General features: G+C 39.2%; 1 protein-coding gene across 1 annotated transcript in view; it reads left to right on the top strand.

The window, feature by feature from the left end:
* LOC101854509 (protein patched homolog 1) overlaps positions 1–5,584 on the top strand; it is a gene marked incomplete in the record, with an annotated part of 33,215 nt that extends 27,631 nt beyond the window's left edge. The window contains 5 exon segments of the mRNA XM_013084429.2: positions 704–803; positions 1,320–1,736; positions 2,867–2,969; positions 3,366–3,796; positions 4,557–5,584. Coding sequence (XP_012939883.1) covers positions 704–803; positions 1,320–1,736; positions 2,867–2,969; positions 3,366–3,775 — 1,030 coding nt within the window.
* Between the last annotated feature and the right edge of the window lie 9,427 nt (positions 5,585–15,011).

The following is a 15,011-nucleotide window of genomic DNA, read 5'->3' as shown; positions in this document are numbered from 1 at the left end:
TATATATATATATGTATGTTTAGATATGTTTTCAGGAATGTATGTTTGCCATTGTAACCCAAATTTCTTCAAACAGAGCGGAGAAATATGCTTTCAGAGATGTGTTCAGATATGACAAAAATATCTAAAATATATTATGTATGTGCGGTTACCAAAGCAAAGATTGCTTCACTTCAAAGGACAATCGTATTGTCTTTTTTCCCCTAACAATGATACTAATCTGTCCAGGCAATTCAAATGGATGAGGTGTGTGTGTATGTGTGTGTGTGTGTGTGTGTGTGTGTGTGTGTGTGTGTGAGAGAGAGAGAGAGAGAGAGAGAGAGAGAGAGAGAATGGAGGAGGGGGAAGTAAAATGGAGGAGCTATTCTACACACTCCTTCTGGAACGCTGTGTGTCGTTGTGTTGTGTTGGGTGGTTGGCGGGGGCTCTTGTGTGGTGTGGTTCGCTATTTTTTTTTCTATCAAACACTTGTCGTCCTTGTCTGTCCTCCTTCGTTTTTTCTTCACAAAACTAAGAAGTAACAAACTTATGTCTGTTTGCAGGTAGGCCTATTCCTTCACAAAACTATGAAGTAACAAACTTATGTCTGTTTGCAGGTATTCCTTCACAAAACTATGAAGTAACAAACTTTTGTCCCTTTGTCTGCAGGTATTTCTTCATAAAAATATAAAGTAACGAACTTATGTCTGTTGTCTGTTTGCAGATATTTCTTCAATGTGCTGGCAGCTCTGGTGGTCATCGGACTCTTCAATGGTCTCATGTTGCTGCCTGTTCTCCTCAGCATTCTGGGGCCCAAGGGAGAGGTGAGTTCAGCCACTCATTTCTGTTGTGTGTGGTAGCCTATCCGTTCGAAATTTTTGGAGCCTAAGAAGAGAGTGCTCGTCGCCAGGGCCACCGCCTCTCTTGGGTAGCGGGTGAGGCAGTCCAACCTCCCTGAGTCCTCCCCGAAGAGATGCCTCCACCGGGTGTTGTTGTTGTTGCTGCTGCTTCTGCTGCTGTTGTTGTTCTTGTTGTTAATATGTTATTGTTGTTATTTGTTGGGGCATATGGAGGTATCTGTAGTGCTTAGTGGAGTCAATGATAATGTTTCTGGTTAGATCATGAGAAAATGTCATACTGGTAAACGTTGAATATATTACTGGAGTTGAATTTGTTAATGTAGTTACAACATAGTTTCTTTGATTTCGTCTATATTATTTGTTCTTCGGTTATAAAGGACGTTTATTTCTAAAAGTATATGCTGGTTTCTTTGATGAAGAGTTCATTGGTGATTTGGTTTTTTCTGTAATCAACACAATCCTCTTTTCTACCACCACCAGGTCATCCCGAAGGATAACGGCGACTGTCTGGCCACACCCACACCCGAGCCGTCGCCCAAGCTCGATCGCTACTCCCACCACCACCACCACCACCACGGGGGCAGCGGGCGCTCGCACCGGTCTGGGGGTCGACGGGTGTACCCGCGGGTCAACTCAGACATCTCTCTGTCCACCATCTCGGAGGAACCCACACAGTATTCCTCGCACGAGATCATCGTGCAGCCTGAGGTCGTCGTGGAGACCACCACCCTCCCCGGCACCTGCCAGGATATGCACCACCAGCAGCAGCATCAGCATCCTCACCACAGGACCAGCAGCAGCGGCGGCGGTGGCAACAACAGCAACAGCAACAATGGCGTCATAGCAACTACCTCAACTGTATATAATCACAACAACAGCACAAGTAGCAGTAGGACCGTAAGTGTCTCACCACTGGGCTGGGTGGGGGGGGGGGGGGGGGGGTGTTCCCCCCTTGCTTTCTGTATTCTGTTGTTGAAGAAAAAAAAAAAAAAAAATAATAAATTGAATTTATATAGCGCATTTCCACAAAGAAGTGCTCAATGCGCTGTACAATAATACAAAGAACATATGAAGCGCACTGCTCCTCTAGTAATCCTCTTTCTCTCTCTCTCTCTCACTAGTCTCACTCTGTCTGTCTGTCTGTCTCTCTCTCTCTTTCTCTCTCTTTCTCTCTCTCTCTCTCTCTCTAGTACATCCTTGAGTAAAGACAATCCCTCAAGGCTTACCCAGACACCCTCGCACACATACTGACATTTGTTATAGACATGCTATTCGCGGGCAGTATTGCATACAGTCATACAAACGTATCTGAAAGGCCGCCAAAAATTATTTACGTCTGTATTTTCAATACTGCCTGCATATTGTGGTTAGAACCCAGATGGCTGCTGGATCGGAAAAGTAAAATGGGTTTTCTTTCAGATGTTTTGTATTGTTGTTCTACAGGGGGGTGGGGGTTGGGGGGGGGGGGGGGGGTGTTCCTTCAGAAATTTGGTCTCTATAATTCTGACGGTTTATACAACTCACCTGATCAGCAACGTAAACATTCAAATATCGCAGTTTTTTAAACCTTTGTTGATTTGAAATGTCAGAATCGTTTGTAAGCTGATGACATATTCCGCCACTCATCATCAACGAGATTTTCTGTGAATTGAGAAAACTGTGGTCAGCAGGGTTGTTGTTCCTTCCAATTCTTGCATTTTGTCTGACTATGATGAATATTATAGTCTTACTCTTGGAAAGTCACAGTTAAAGAGTTGAAAACACACTTACAAGGATTATTATATTCTCATTTTTCTCATTGCTTTTTTCCATCCAATGACTATTCATACCTGTATGTGTGTGTGTGTGAGAGAGAGAGAGAGACGAGAGAGAGAGAGAGAGAGAGAATGTGCATATGTAGTTACCATTCTGAAGCACATTTTTCCTACTGAGACTAATAAATTATCTTATCTGATCTTATCATATCTTATCTTATCCTGCCCAGGTTTCATGTGTATTTAATTCTATCTTTCCTTTCATCTGCGCAGAGTTTGAGTCCTCCCGACACCCCTCCGCCCCCACTGCCTGCCCACGTGACTCGGGTCAAGGCCACCGCCACTGTCAAGGTCGAAGTCCATACCCCAATTCCAGGTAGGCCTACTGTTGTTGTTGTCGTCTATTCTCTAATCAGAGTAGGCCCTACAGTTGTTTGACTGTCCACCTTTTGGCGCGTAGTGTTTTTATCTGCTTGCTTTTGTTTTGTAAGGTTACAAAGTTTGTTTTTTCTTTTTCTTTTGGTTTATATATATATATATATATATATATATATATATATATTCATATTTTTTTACGATTGTACACTTTTTGGGGGGGTCATTTTTTAAAGGCAGGAACAACTTGCAAACAGAGAAAGCTAAGGATGGTCGATTGTTTCTTTCTGGTCAAGTAACTGTATTATTTTATTTTTTAATATGGTAATATATATTAACTCTTAATTGATTTTAACTTCTAGATTCTAATGGTTTTACTTTTAAAAAATCCTGGTAGGTTCTGTGAACCAAGAACACACATACAAAAGCAAGAGACGGAAGAACAGGGATGGGTTCGAGAACACAAGCAGCTCTGACTCCGATGCCGGTCGGCGGAGGAGGAAGTGCGAGAGGGAGGCTCAGACAACGTCGTCGGACTACCCACCGTCCAGTCGCAGTCGAGAGGGGACGTCCTCTTCATCGTCCAGCAGAACTCAGGCCCACCCTCCTCCTCCTCCCACCTCCTCCGCGACGCTACAGCTCCAGCCGCCGTCCTCCCATCGACGGGGCAGCGGGCGCGGCGAGAGCTGGAGCCACAGCGGCTCTTCTGTGATGTCATCGAGTAGGAGGAGTCGGAGGAGGGCAAGGCGGGAGGAGGAGGAGGAGGAGGACTACGCCAGCTCAGACCAAGACTGCAGTAACGTGTGACCAATGGCTTGAGCAGCTGTGGTAAGTGTTTTGTAAAGTCTGTGGCGCACTAGCATTTGCCCTTACACGTACCTTTCCAGTATTGATAAAATGAAACTTATCAACCATATGTACAGATGATTTAAACTAGCACAATCACCAAACTGCTGGACACATCCTTCAGCACTGCAATACACACAGGGCCCGGAGACAGGAAACGTGGCCAATCCCACTGACACTACAAGAGAAGCTATACAGGCCGACAGATGAACTGAGCAGGACGGCCCAAGTTATGACAGATACCAGACTTCAAGTGTGATGCGATCGAGAAGAAGGAATAAAAAACTTATCAACCTTCCTGTCAATACTTACTTCATCTGTAACTACGCATGTGTGTCTGGGGGGTCTTCATGCTGAGTCAGGCTACATTTGGGGAGCTGTGACGTCACACAAAACATGCTTTTTATGTATTGAATAGGGGGTGGGGTTGTAATTTCTTTAAACTCAAGTAATCAAGTTATAACATCTGACAGTGTAGAGTTTACTAAAAATTGGTCCCAAAAAAATATAAATTGGTCAATGTATACTGGTTTTGTAATTATTTTAGAGGTTTGAGCTAAAAGAATGATATACTAACTTCCTACAGAATTTGGTTTACCAATGTTGGAATATCTTTCTTTCTTCCATGAAGAGTCTTTGTGTGGGCTCATTCAATATAAAGTAAGTTAAAGAAAGTAACTAATGTTTCTATTACATGTAGTGCTAAAAAATCTAACTCAATTTTTTCCCCCCGCTCATCCAGGCACAGTAGAAGCCAGCAGCAGGCAAGTGGTCCTCACTCACCCCCACCAACGTTCAAAGCTTGACCAGTATCTGCGGAGATCTAGAAGATGAACCTGATAAAAGCCCCGGTATATAAGACAGAGGCTCTGGGTGCTGTGGGCTCGGTCAAAGCCACGGAGCAAAAGCACATCCTCAAACTGGGAGCTGTCAGCCTCCGAGGGATCCAGTGAGAGCAAACGTGGATGGCCGTTGTGATTCTCTTCAAATGGACCGAATAAGTTCAGGACTCAAAGACTGCTGAAGTTGGAGACATTGTTCACAGACATAACGAGCTAACTGCTGTATCGAGGCCTTAATTTGTTGGTGTTTTTTATACATACAAATAATTATGCACACACAGAACTGCTGACTAAAGGCCTTAGTCTCTCTAATTCTTACACACAAATTATTATAATAGTTTATATATATATTGGTGACAGAGGGAAGTTCACTGTGAAATTGTTATTCTTTTATTTTTATACAAACCTGTTTGTTTGTCAGGGACTTCTGTGCAGAATGTGTCCAGCGGTTCTGTTTGTTGTAATAATGACTCCGAAGTGCTCGAACAAAGTTGATTGAAACCTGTCTTTTGTCTCTTGAAAAAGATGTCGCATATCAGCGTGTGGTTTTGCGTGGCTTGAGTTCATTTGTCGAGTCCTACAATATAAAATGGCAAGATGCTTGAAAAAGCTTCTCCGCAGACACGGGCTTATTAAGAAGAGAGAGAGAGAGAGGCCTTTCTATGTTTTTGTTTTATCTTCTACTCCCTGTCCTCAAATTTGTTTTGATATTGGTGGTAACATGCTGTTGACAATCGATTATACTGTTCAAATGATGTGGGCTATCTCACTGTGAGCAAAAGATCACCGATTTTTGTTTTGTTTTTTCTTTACGTCCCTGAATACTCTGTTAAAGTGTTAGAACGAATCGTTTGGTTGTAAGAGTCAGAGCAGAAAGGGAAGGGAACTGAGAATTAACCTGAACATTATGAACATTAACGTGAGTATGTGTGTGCGTTAATATATATATATGTAATTATATATATATATGTTTATATACATGTATATATATATAGTTATATATGTATTAGAATATATATATATATATATATATGTATGACAGTGTACATATTTCTGCGTAGTCCTGCACTTGATGTTGGATCGATGTATTCATGCATTTTATGTTTAAACTCGTAAGTGTAAATTTTATGTTTGCTTTTTATTAATGATTTTACAGGAGTGTTCAACTTCTCAATCAAAACCTGGACGTCGCAACACTGTTGACCCAGTTCCTGCACACTACTGGGGTTTGTTTGGGTTTAGGGACGATGTAAAAATAAATAAGGGACGGTTCTAGTTCACTTCTTTTTATTTATACCACTATTGTCAGTGTAAGTCATAAATCATTTGTTTTCCTTCTTTATATAGGAATGCATATATATGAAATTTTGTTTTTGTAACTTTTTCAGATAGTTTTTAAAATATTTTAATGCATTCTCATGAAGAAGAGGGAGCCATAAAAACTCTCTCTTCATTTTCCTTCTGAAATCATCGTAACATATCTAGTCAAACGGAGTGATGCTGTGGGTGGTCTGTTTTTGATAAGTTGATAGAATTTAGGAGTTGAATGATAGCTTGCAGTTACATACCTGTTTCCATCAAGGCGTACCAAATGAGACTTCACAACAAATGTGATTGCATATGTACAGAAAATGACAAATGGGTCATATTCACAAATATATATGCAAATGTTTGGTTGCTTTTATTACACGGCTATGTTTAGTAGTGCTGTAAGAAAAGGTAACTTTGGAATATCTTAAACTTTGTAAATTCTTGGGAAAGTTGGTGCTAATATGAGATTTTGAGAGGGGGTGGGGGGCTATTTTGCTACCCAGTTTTTACAGATTACAGTAACTGCATCAGAAGTTGATAGATTTAAATTTGAGAGGAATAAAAGTTGGATGCAGTCGTTGGATTGTATGAACTGATTTGGGGGAATTTTTATTTTGACGCTACACACCTAGCGCCGGACCGAAACTTGCACCTCCCCTCGACATTCTAAGGATACCAGAGGAAGGAAAAAAGTAAAAGTAAATAAGTTATTTTGACAATGAAGAGGGCAAGTAGGACAAATCGTGTAATTGTGCAGGTACTGGTCTGACAGCATTGTGGCAGCCTGATGTCTCCTACCTCTTCTGTCCTCGCGGAGGCGGCGGCGTGGTGGGATGTGTTCTCACGACGGCGCGCCTCCTCCGTGCAGTGCAATGTGATATTTGAATAACTCCAAAGAAAGTAGAAAATATTACTGACTATGTTTTATGTGTAAGTTTATGGGAGTGTGACACACAGAGAGAGAGAGAGAGAGAGAGAGAGTTTATTATGTTTGTATGAGGAGTGTTTGAGAAATGAAGATAGTTTGAAGGGTAATGTGTGTGTATATATGTGTGTGTGTGTGTGTGTGAGTGTGGGTAATAACCAGTGCATGTCACAAACCTCTTCACAGGGTTGGATAAAGGAGTCCAAATGTGCTGCGGTTTGAAACCTGCGCCAATGATAAAATGTTCAAATTGGTATTTAGAACAGAAAGAAATTCTTGCAGTGAAAGTATTGATGATCATGACAAACTCTGTGGATTTATTAAATGATCAGAAAGAGTCAATCAGCTGAAATGTTTTAGCATTATATGTTAGAAATATGTTAGAAATGTTTTTTTGATGAACAAGTAAAAGTTTTCTAACCTGACAGTTGCTAAATCAATACAAATGTTTCTTGTCAAACTTTTTTTTTGGAGAAATTACCTGTCCATTTCTTAACAGAAGAGTTACTTTACAGCAAGCCAAATGTTATCAATAAGTTTGTCAGGGTACATCTTTATGTAGTAAAAGGAATTGTATCGCTCCATTTCCCACTGTTTTTGGCTTCCTTTATATCCAAAAAACACATTTACATATATGTATACGCTCAGCCAAAATTGATGTTCAAACAGTTATTTCATGCAGGTACTTTTTAACTCCTTTACCTAATATATTATATTATGCAAAGTTATTTTACAAATTATTCTTACCATCCACACTCAGTGTTGATTGATCAACCGTTTTGATCTGACTGTAACTTTCAGTTCATCCAATAGGTTGACAAGTGAAGTTCTGCAGTGTACCCTTAGCTTTTTTGAAAAGTAATTATTCCCAGTGAGTCAAAGGGATACAATTTGAATATCCTCTGACTAGATTTTCTTTTCTGTTTCGTAAGGTTACTGTCTAGTTTTGTTTACTGCTCTGAAGACTCGTTTTATTGGCCCTAAGGAGAATCATTCTCTCCGTTACGAAGCCCTCTATATTTTTAGAAGTCTGGTTGCTTTTTTATTTACTTGTTCACTTATTTAAGAAAAGAAACTTTATTGACTGTTGAAGAAATTGTTCGTTTATTTCAGTAGCACTGGTATGCAATGCTATGATGAATCAGTCTGACGTGGCGTTTGTTGTATGTGTATACATAATCACTCATGACTCTCATAAATGAGAGAAAATGGCATGAAGCTTACTACCGGTGTCCTCAGCAGTCGTGTGTTCAGAAAGAGATGCCTGATCTGCCATGACAAACAATTAAGGGTTGAAAGGTTCTTGTGCAGTAGCACGTAGCACTGACTTTTGTTCTCAGTTCATTAATACCTCTGGTCCTCTGGTCCTGTGTATTCAGTCCTTGATGTACTTTTTTTTTCATTACGGGTAATACTCATATCGGGTTCAGTGTGGCATGTGTCTTTTGTCAAAATTTTTTTCATTTTTGTAGCTGCCCCCTCCTCCCCCCCCCCCCCCCATCCCTCTTTTTTTTCTTTTTTTTGGTTTTTTTTTAGCAAAGACTGGTGTTTATGATGTTTTTCTATGAGTTTTTTAAGTTGCTGAATGAGATGGATGCTGAGTTATTCACTTTTCTGGAAGTTTATTTGTTTATTGTTTGAATTTGAACTGCATAAAATGAAGCAGCAGATTGACTGGGGGTGAATGGTGGGAGAGTCTTTGTTTGTTTTAGTAGAGGTTTTACGGCGCTCGCAACTGCATAAGGTCATATGAGCGCCAGAAGATTAGAGCTGTTACAAGAGAGTAACAAACATAAAAAAGAAGAAGGGGAGATAAGGACGATAGATGTTTGATAGGAAAGAAGAAGCTGACCGCACCAGAGCACCCGCCAACCACCTGCTTTGAAGAGTCTGCAGGTCTCAAAGAATCATGAAGGATTAATTAAGTTGTTCGTAAAACTGACAGAAAGCCTTTAAGTTAAGGATGCAGCCTATTTAAACTGTTAGTGGTCATTGATAGAACATGTTACCTCAATGGGTTTTTTAAATTTATAATTCAGCAAAAGAAAGAAAACCAGAATATAGCGCCTTAGTTTATCAGAAACATCGTCACAGTGTTCCTTTTCTTTTGGTACATAATATGCATTTTGAACTATTCATTTCGAACCAAATATTTTTTAATGCTCACACTTCATAATTTTGATGTGTTGAGAACAAGAGTTGTTTTTTTTAAAAAGACCAGTGAGCACATTATGTCAAACAGTTGCCAAGAGAGAAAGGGAGAGGGAGTGTGTGTGTGAGAGAGAGAGAGAGAGAGATTACAGGCCAGTTCAGAACACCATCAGAATGTTAAGTGTGTTTTTTGCCTATAGAGTGTACATTTTCATCCTTAGCTTAGTGTGTTCTCCGTGGGTTCTCATTCGGCGTATGAATCAGTGATACTCAGGGTAGATGTGTGTGTTTTCTCAAATGTGAAACCATTTATTTCTTGTAGGTGTTGTTATAGTGGGGTTTTTTTTACCTTATGAGTTTACTCTACACCTGGGGTGTCACTTTTTCTTGCAGCAGAACCCCCACCTTGTGTTCACCTGAGGCTAATTAGACTGGTGATCAGAACAGTATGCTCAGCCAGCAGCAACTGCAGCTTTCAAAGAATAACAAAAACTTTCAACGGGTGATGAAGTTTTTATTTCCGTTGAGTTACATATATTATATCACTGCTGTTTTACGTTAGCTACTTGCTGACAGGTTTTTGAGAAAAACTGAGTATGTTAGATTTCAAGTCGCGTTCCAGCGTCAAAAGGAAACTATATGTTGGAAATATAGCTGTCAAGCTTTAAAAGAAAAGATTGCAGTGATAAATTTAAAAGGATAGACAGATATCCAAGAGGTAGAATAAAAAGGAAACACTCATTTCTTCTTTTTCAGGTATACATTTTTAGAAGTAGCACTGTAGGATTCGTAACTTAACATGCTCATTTGTGCAATATATTAATTTCAAGTGCTATCTTGAATGTGGATCTTTTTAAAAATAATATTGCGTTTGTTTCATTCGTGAGATGAATTTTTTTTTGCTCGGGGAAAGGTAAATGGGCGGGTTGTTGCAAAATGTAGTTTTTGTTGTTGGTTTGTTTGGGGGGGGGAGTTGTTTTTTTTTTATGAAGTGAATGTGAATTTTTTTCTTTAAGTAATTTTGAATGTGACTCCTGAATTTTTCAATGCCTACTGCTAAGATGTGTACTAGTTTGATGTACGTTTTCTATATTTTTTGCTGTACAAAGTGTCCAATCTTCCTCCTGAGAATGTAAGGAAAGATGTTGTTATCTGTACATATAGAGCCGTGTTCAGGTAGTTAAGTTAATGCATTAATTTGCCCAAGTGCCCATTTATTACATTACCATGTTGTACAGCACCATCTATCAAATCACCCATGTTCATCCTATAGTGCACAAATTGTAGGCAAATTGTGGTCATAAATGGTCGCTTTTAAGCACAAGGGGGCTATCCCGATAAATGCTGTTTTGAGAAATTCGAAGTGAAAGTTTTTATTTAAAATTCTTATTCAGTCTCTTTAAAAGACAAGGAGAGTTTTCTCTATAACCAAACAAATGTACACACCAGTGAAACCAAACTTCTCCTATATATAGGTAGGGAAATGCCCAACTTTGGTGTAGGTCAAGAATTCTGGAAACCCCCGGAATCTGGGTTAGCCGGCTTGTCCTTAATAGCGACCAAATAATCTTGCTGATGTAAATACGTTGTTGGTAACGTGGACATATTTAATTTAAACCTCAGCACAGACTCGGAACCTGGTAGGTTGGCATTTATTAGCCTGGTGTACAGGCAGATTGGTTGTTTGGTTGGGGGGGGGGGGAGGAAAGGAGGGGGGGGGGGCATAGAAAGAAGTAAGATTGACTGAAATCTCCACATGCACTACGATATTTGTCACAATGAATGTAAACTCCATGAAATACATTTTGTTATCATTATCATTTCAAATGGCATTTGTGTAAAGGCGTGGATGTGCCAAAGCAGCTTCTGTAGACTGTGGGTGATGAGTGCACGATACATGTGTGACTGTATGGATGATGAGTACACGATGTGCGGTATGTGATTGTGGATGAGTACACGACACATGTGTGGCTGTATGGATGATGAGTACACGACACATGTGTGACTGTATGGATGATGAGTACACGACACATTACATGACACATGTGCGACTGTATGGATGATGATGAGTACCCGACACATGTATGACTGTATGGATTGTGAGTACATGACACATGTATGACTGTATGGATGATGAGTACACGACACATTACATGACACATGTGTGACTATATGGATGATGATGAGTACCCGACACATGTATGACTGTATGGATTGTGAGTACATGACACATGTATGACTGTATGGATGATGAGTACCCGACATATTACATGACACATGTGTGACTATATGGATGATGATGAGTACCCGACACATGTGTGACTATATGGATGATGATGAGTACCCGACACATGTGTGTGATTGTGGATTGTTGTACCTGAAATAGTTCAGTCAAGTAGAAACAATGACTATGTTCTGTTGTGCGAAAGGATTGGTAGTATTTCTATCCACTTCTTGGTATTTTCATTTTGTTTTAATTTCCCTGTAGCTGATCCAACAAGTGAGAATGTTCTTTATTTCACCATTTCACTAAAAGAGTATATTAGACTGGAAAGATTTTATGTTTGGAGCACATTTCATTCTCTAGTCTTTCCTTTTTTTTAAATCGTTTTTTTGGGGGGGTTTTTTCATACTATTTATTTCTACTTCAATATCATTTTCCCTTCAATTCCTGATCGATTAGATTTGTGACCAGTTCAATGTCTATGCAAAAGCAATGAGAATCTAAAAACATTTATCTGCTAGCAAAGTGTATAGACAGACGGTTTGCGAGATAGTGTGCCTGAAAAAAAAGCTGGAAAGAATATGAGAGGCTGTGTTCAATTTCTGTTTTTATAACCTTTTTTTAAAAAAATAACTATCCTGTTTGCATAACGTTCAAGGACATGGTTAGTGTATCCTCACTCTGTCTTTGTGCATCAGATTCACTAAATCTCGTCCCCATCACTTGACAAAATTAACATCCTACCCACCTCTCTCGTTTAATTATTTTCATCTACACCTTTAAGAACCCCCACCCACCCATCAACACATCCTCCTCTGAGTGCTATTTTTGCCCTCCTTTTAATTTTATCAGTCCCAGTTACCTCAAGATATGAGACTTACTGTAGTTCAGAATCCAGTGAAAACACACTGCCCTGATCTGTCATCATATTTTTTTTGCTTCCAAGTAGTGAAAATGGAGTTTGCGTCATCAGACTTACACAGAAAGCGTGTTAAGTGTGTACAGTGTGTAAAGGTGTGTGTGTGTATATATGTGCATATTTGTGTGCGAATACTTTGATGTGAGCATGATTGATGAAAAGAGAGAGAGGAAGCGTTTGTTATTTTATGGTTGTACATTTCATCAACACACTATGATAACGGCCTAGAAGTCAGACTTCGATAAAAGTCCAACCCACCATGGCATTTTCTTATTCTAAAGTTTATGTCAGTACGGTATATAACGAAAATGCTGTACGTGCCCACAAATTTCCTAGTTTTAAGAAAGAAATTTTGATGGTCTTAGTCTGAAAAAGAAAGAAAATTTTAAAATGTCTTAAAATTTTTTCTAAAGTTGATGGATATTGTTTTAGGTTTTTGTTATAGTGCGTTGATGATTTGCTCTCGGCTGATTTTAGGAACATTTGTACTGGTGTGTTTCAGCTTTAGATGGTTCATTTCATTTGTTGTTGACTAGGTGGTATGTTTCATTTGTTTTATTATTTTATTTTTTTAGGAGTGGGTGGGTATTGTTTTGTTTTTATTGGTTTTATTTTCATCTGTACTGTATGAGTCTTGACTTCAGACATCATGTTAATAACAGTATGAAAAATAAAATGTTAAGCTAATGCATACAAAGAATGGCTTTCCTGGTATTATTTTGTGTGTAAATTTTTGTTTTCGTGTTGACACAGTTGGTATTGTATTTTTGAAAATACATATGTATTACTGATTTGAATAGGCGTTGCTGTTGAAGTCAAAACCAGCGCTAGTGGGTGGTTGGCGGATGCTCTGGTGTGGTTTGCTGCTTCTTTCCTATCAAACATCTATCATCCTGATCTCTCCTCCTTCTTTTTTGTGTTTGTTACTCTCTTGTAACACCTCTAATCTTCGGCACTTTTATGACCTTATTGTGTGGCAAGTGCCGTAAATTTCTTACTAAAACTAAATTAAAACCAGCGCATCATAAAGTAGAAGGGATTGACACAGCTCAATAGTGAAAAAAGAATTTGTGAAGGAGCATGAGTATGAAATGAAAGCTTCCTGATTATTTGGAACTAGAAGATTTTCCTTGTAGGCTACTCTACGTATTATTTGTTGTACACTGATTTTTAGAATCTGTGTTCTTGTTGAGAAAACTGGGAATTAGGTACTTAGACAGTAGCTTAAAATATCTGTCCCCGTCGTATTATGCAAGTAAAATTCTGAAATTATGCAAACTGAGCCCAAAAATGTGAAATTATGCAATTCTGTTAATTTTAACAAAGAATGATAAAGAAAAATAATCTGAAATTGTGCAAAAAATGATCAAATTTTGCTGAATTATGCGGGGTGCATAAAACCACGGGGACAGAAATATGGCCATAATGGTTCATGACTCAGTTCGTTTGTTGCATGGGTTTTTTAGCGCCTTAGAGAAAAGACAAGTAGGCCTACATGTGTAGATATTTTCTAAGGCAGAGTTGGCGCTCATCTGCTGTTAGCTCAGTTGGTATCATGCTCGACTACGGAGCGGATGGCTTTGGTTTCAGTCCCAGACAGGGCGTTCTTGAGCTCATTTGCCTTTGTGGAATTTTCAAGGCTCTCAACCCGTATTATTATGACGCGGTCGTATCGGAGACAGACGGTAAATTCGGAGGTCCTGGCGCAATTGTATGCACACACAAACACACACACACACACACACACACACACACACACACACACACACACACACAAGCACACACAAGCACACACAAACACAAACACACTCACACATTCACTCACGCACTCACAAAAACACGATATACACTGGTATACACTCACTCAAACACACATTCACAGTCAAACAGCCCAGCAACATGATAATTATCAGACTCAGACTGGTCTCATTTCCCAAGGGAATTCAATATAAAACTTTTTCAGTGAAGTTTCAAATGTAGCGCAGTGCAGACTAATTTAGAAGAACGCAAGCCCTTCAAATTCAACAAAAACAAGGCATTTATGGCAATAAATGTCAGCACTAATATCACGTATTCTTATCTCTGTTGGGCCAATTAAAAATTCTGCTTTCTTAACGCTTTAAATTGAATGGCTTGCACTGGCCTATAACGACGGCCATTCCATGAAAAGTGAAACCTCAGTGACGCATGTAAAGCGCTGGGGGAAAAAAAAATCCTAAATAGGGTTGGGAGGGTGGGTTTTTTTTTTTTCTTATTAAAGGAAATTAAAACTTGTATGTATTGCCTCTAACAAAAACAAAATAAAAACAGAATGTCTCTGTCGCTGATTAGATTTTTTTCAGCAGGTCGACATCGTCTGCTCCGCGTAATTGAGCGTGTCACTTTTTCCTCATTTTTCATGGAATGGCCCTAATTATGAGTTGGTATTATTCTATCATGTTTACAACACTGCCCCCCCCCCCCCAAAAAAAAAAAGGGAAAACAAGCTTAATTAATATTCGTGATCAAAAAAGTAAAACGATACAGGGTATCAGCAAGAAGCAATGAGACGATGTTTGAAAAGATAGAAAAAAAGCATTAGATTAAGCTTAATTTGTCGCGCAAGCACAGCAATTATTTTGTACACGAGACAGTTGAGACCTGGGAGAGGTTGAGTTACATTGTTGTAGGGCCTGAGATAACAAAGTTTTAAAGAGTTTATCAGTTCTAAAGATGGCGGACGGGGCTGGGTCATAAAAGGTTGGTTTTATATAATAATATTATACAGTTTTGTTTGTATTATTTAGGCCTACTATATAGGCCTCGACGGAAATTATAATTTTTTG

This window comes from Aplysia californica, unplaced genomic scaffold (genome assembly GCF_000002075.1).
Source record: "Aplysia californica isolate F4 #8 unplaced genomic scaffold, AplCal3.0 scaffold00292, whole genome shotgun sequence".
NCBI lineage: Eukaryota > Metazoa > Mollusca > Gastropoda > Aplysiida > Aplysiidae > Aplysia > Aplysia californica.
Note: the sequence above shows the minus strand (reverse complement) of the source record. Positions and strands in the feature narration are given on the sequence as shown.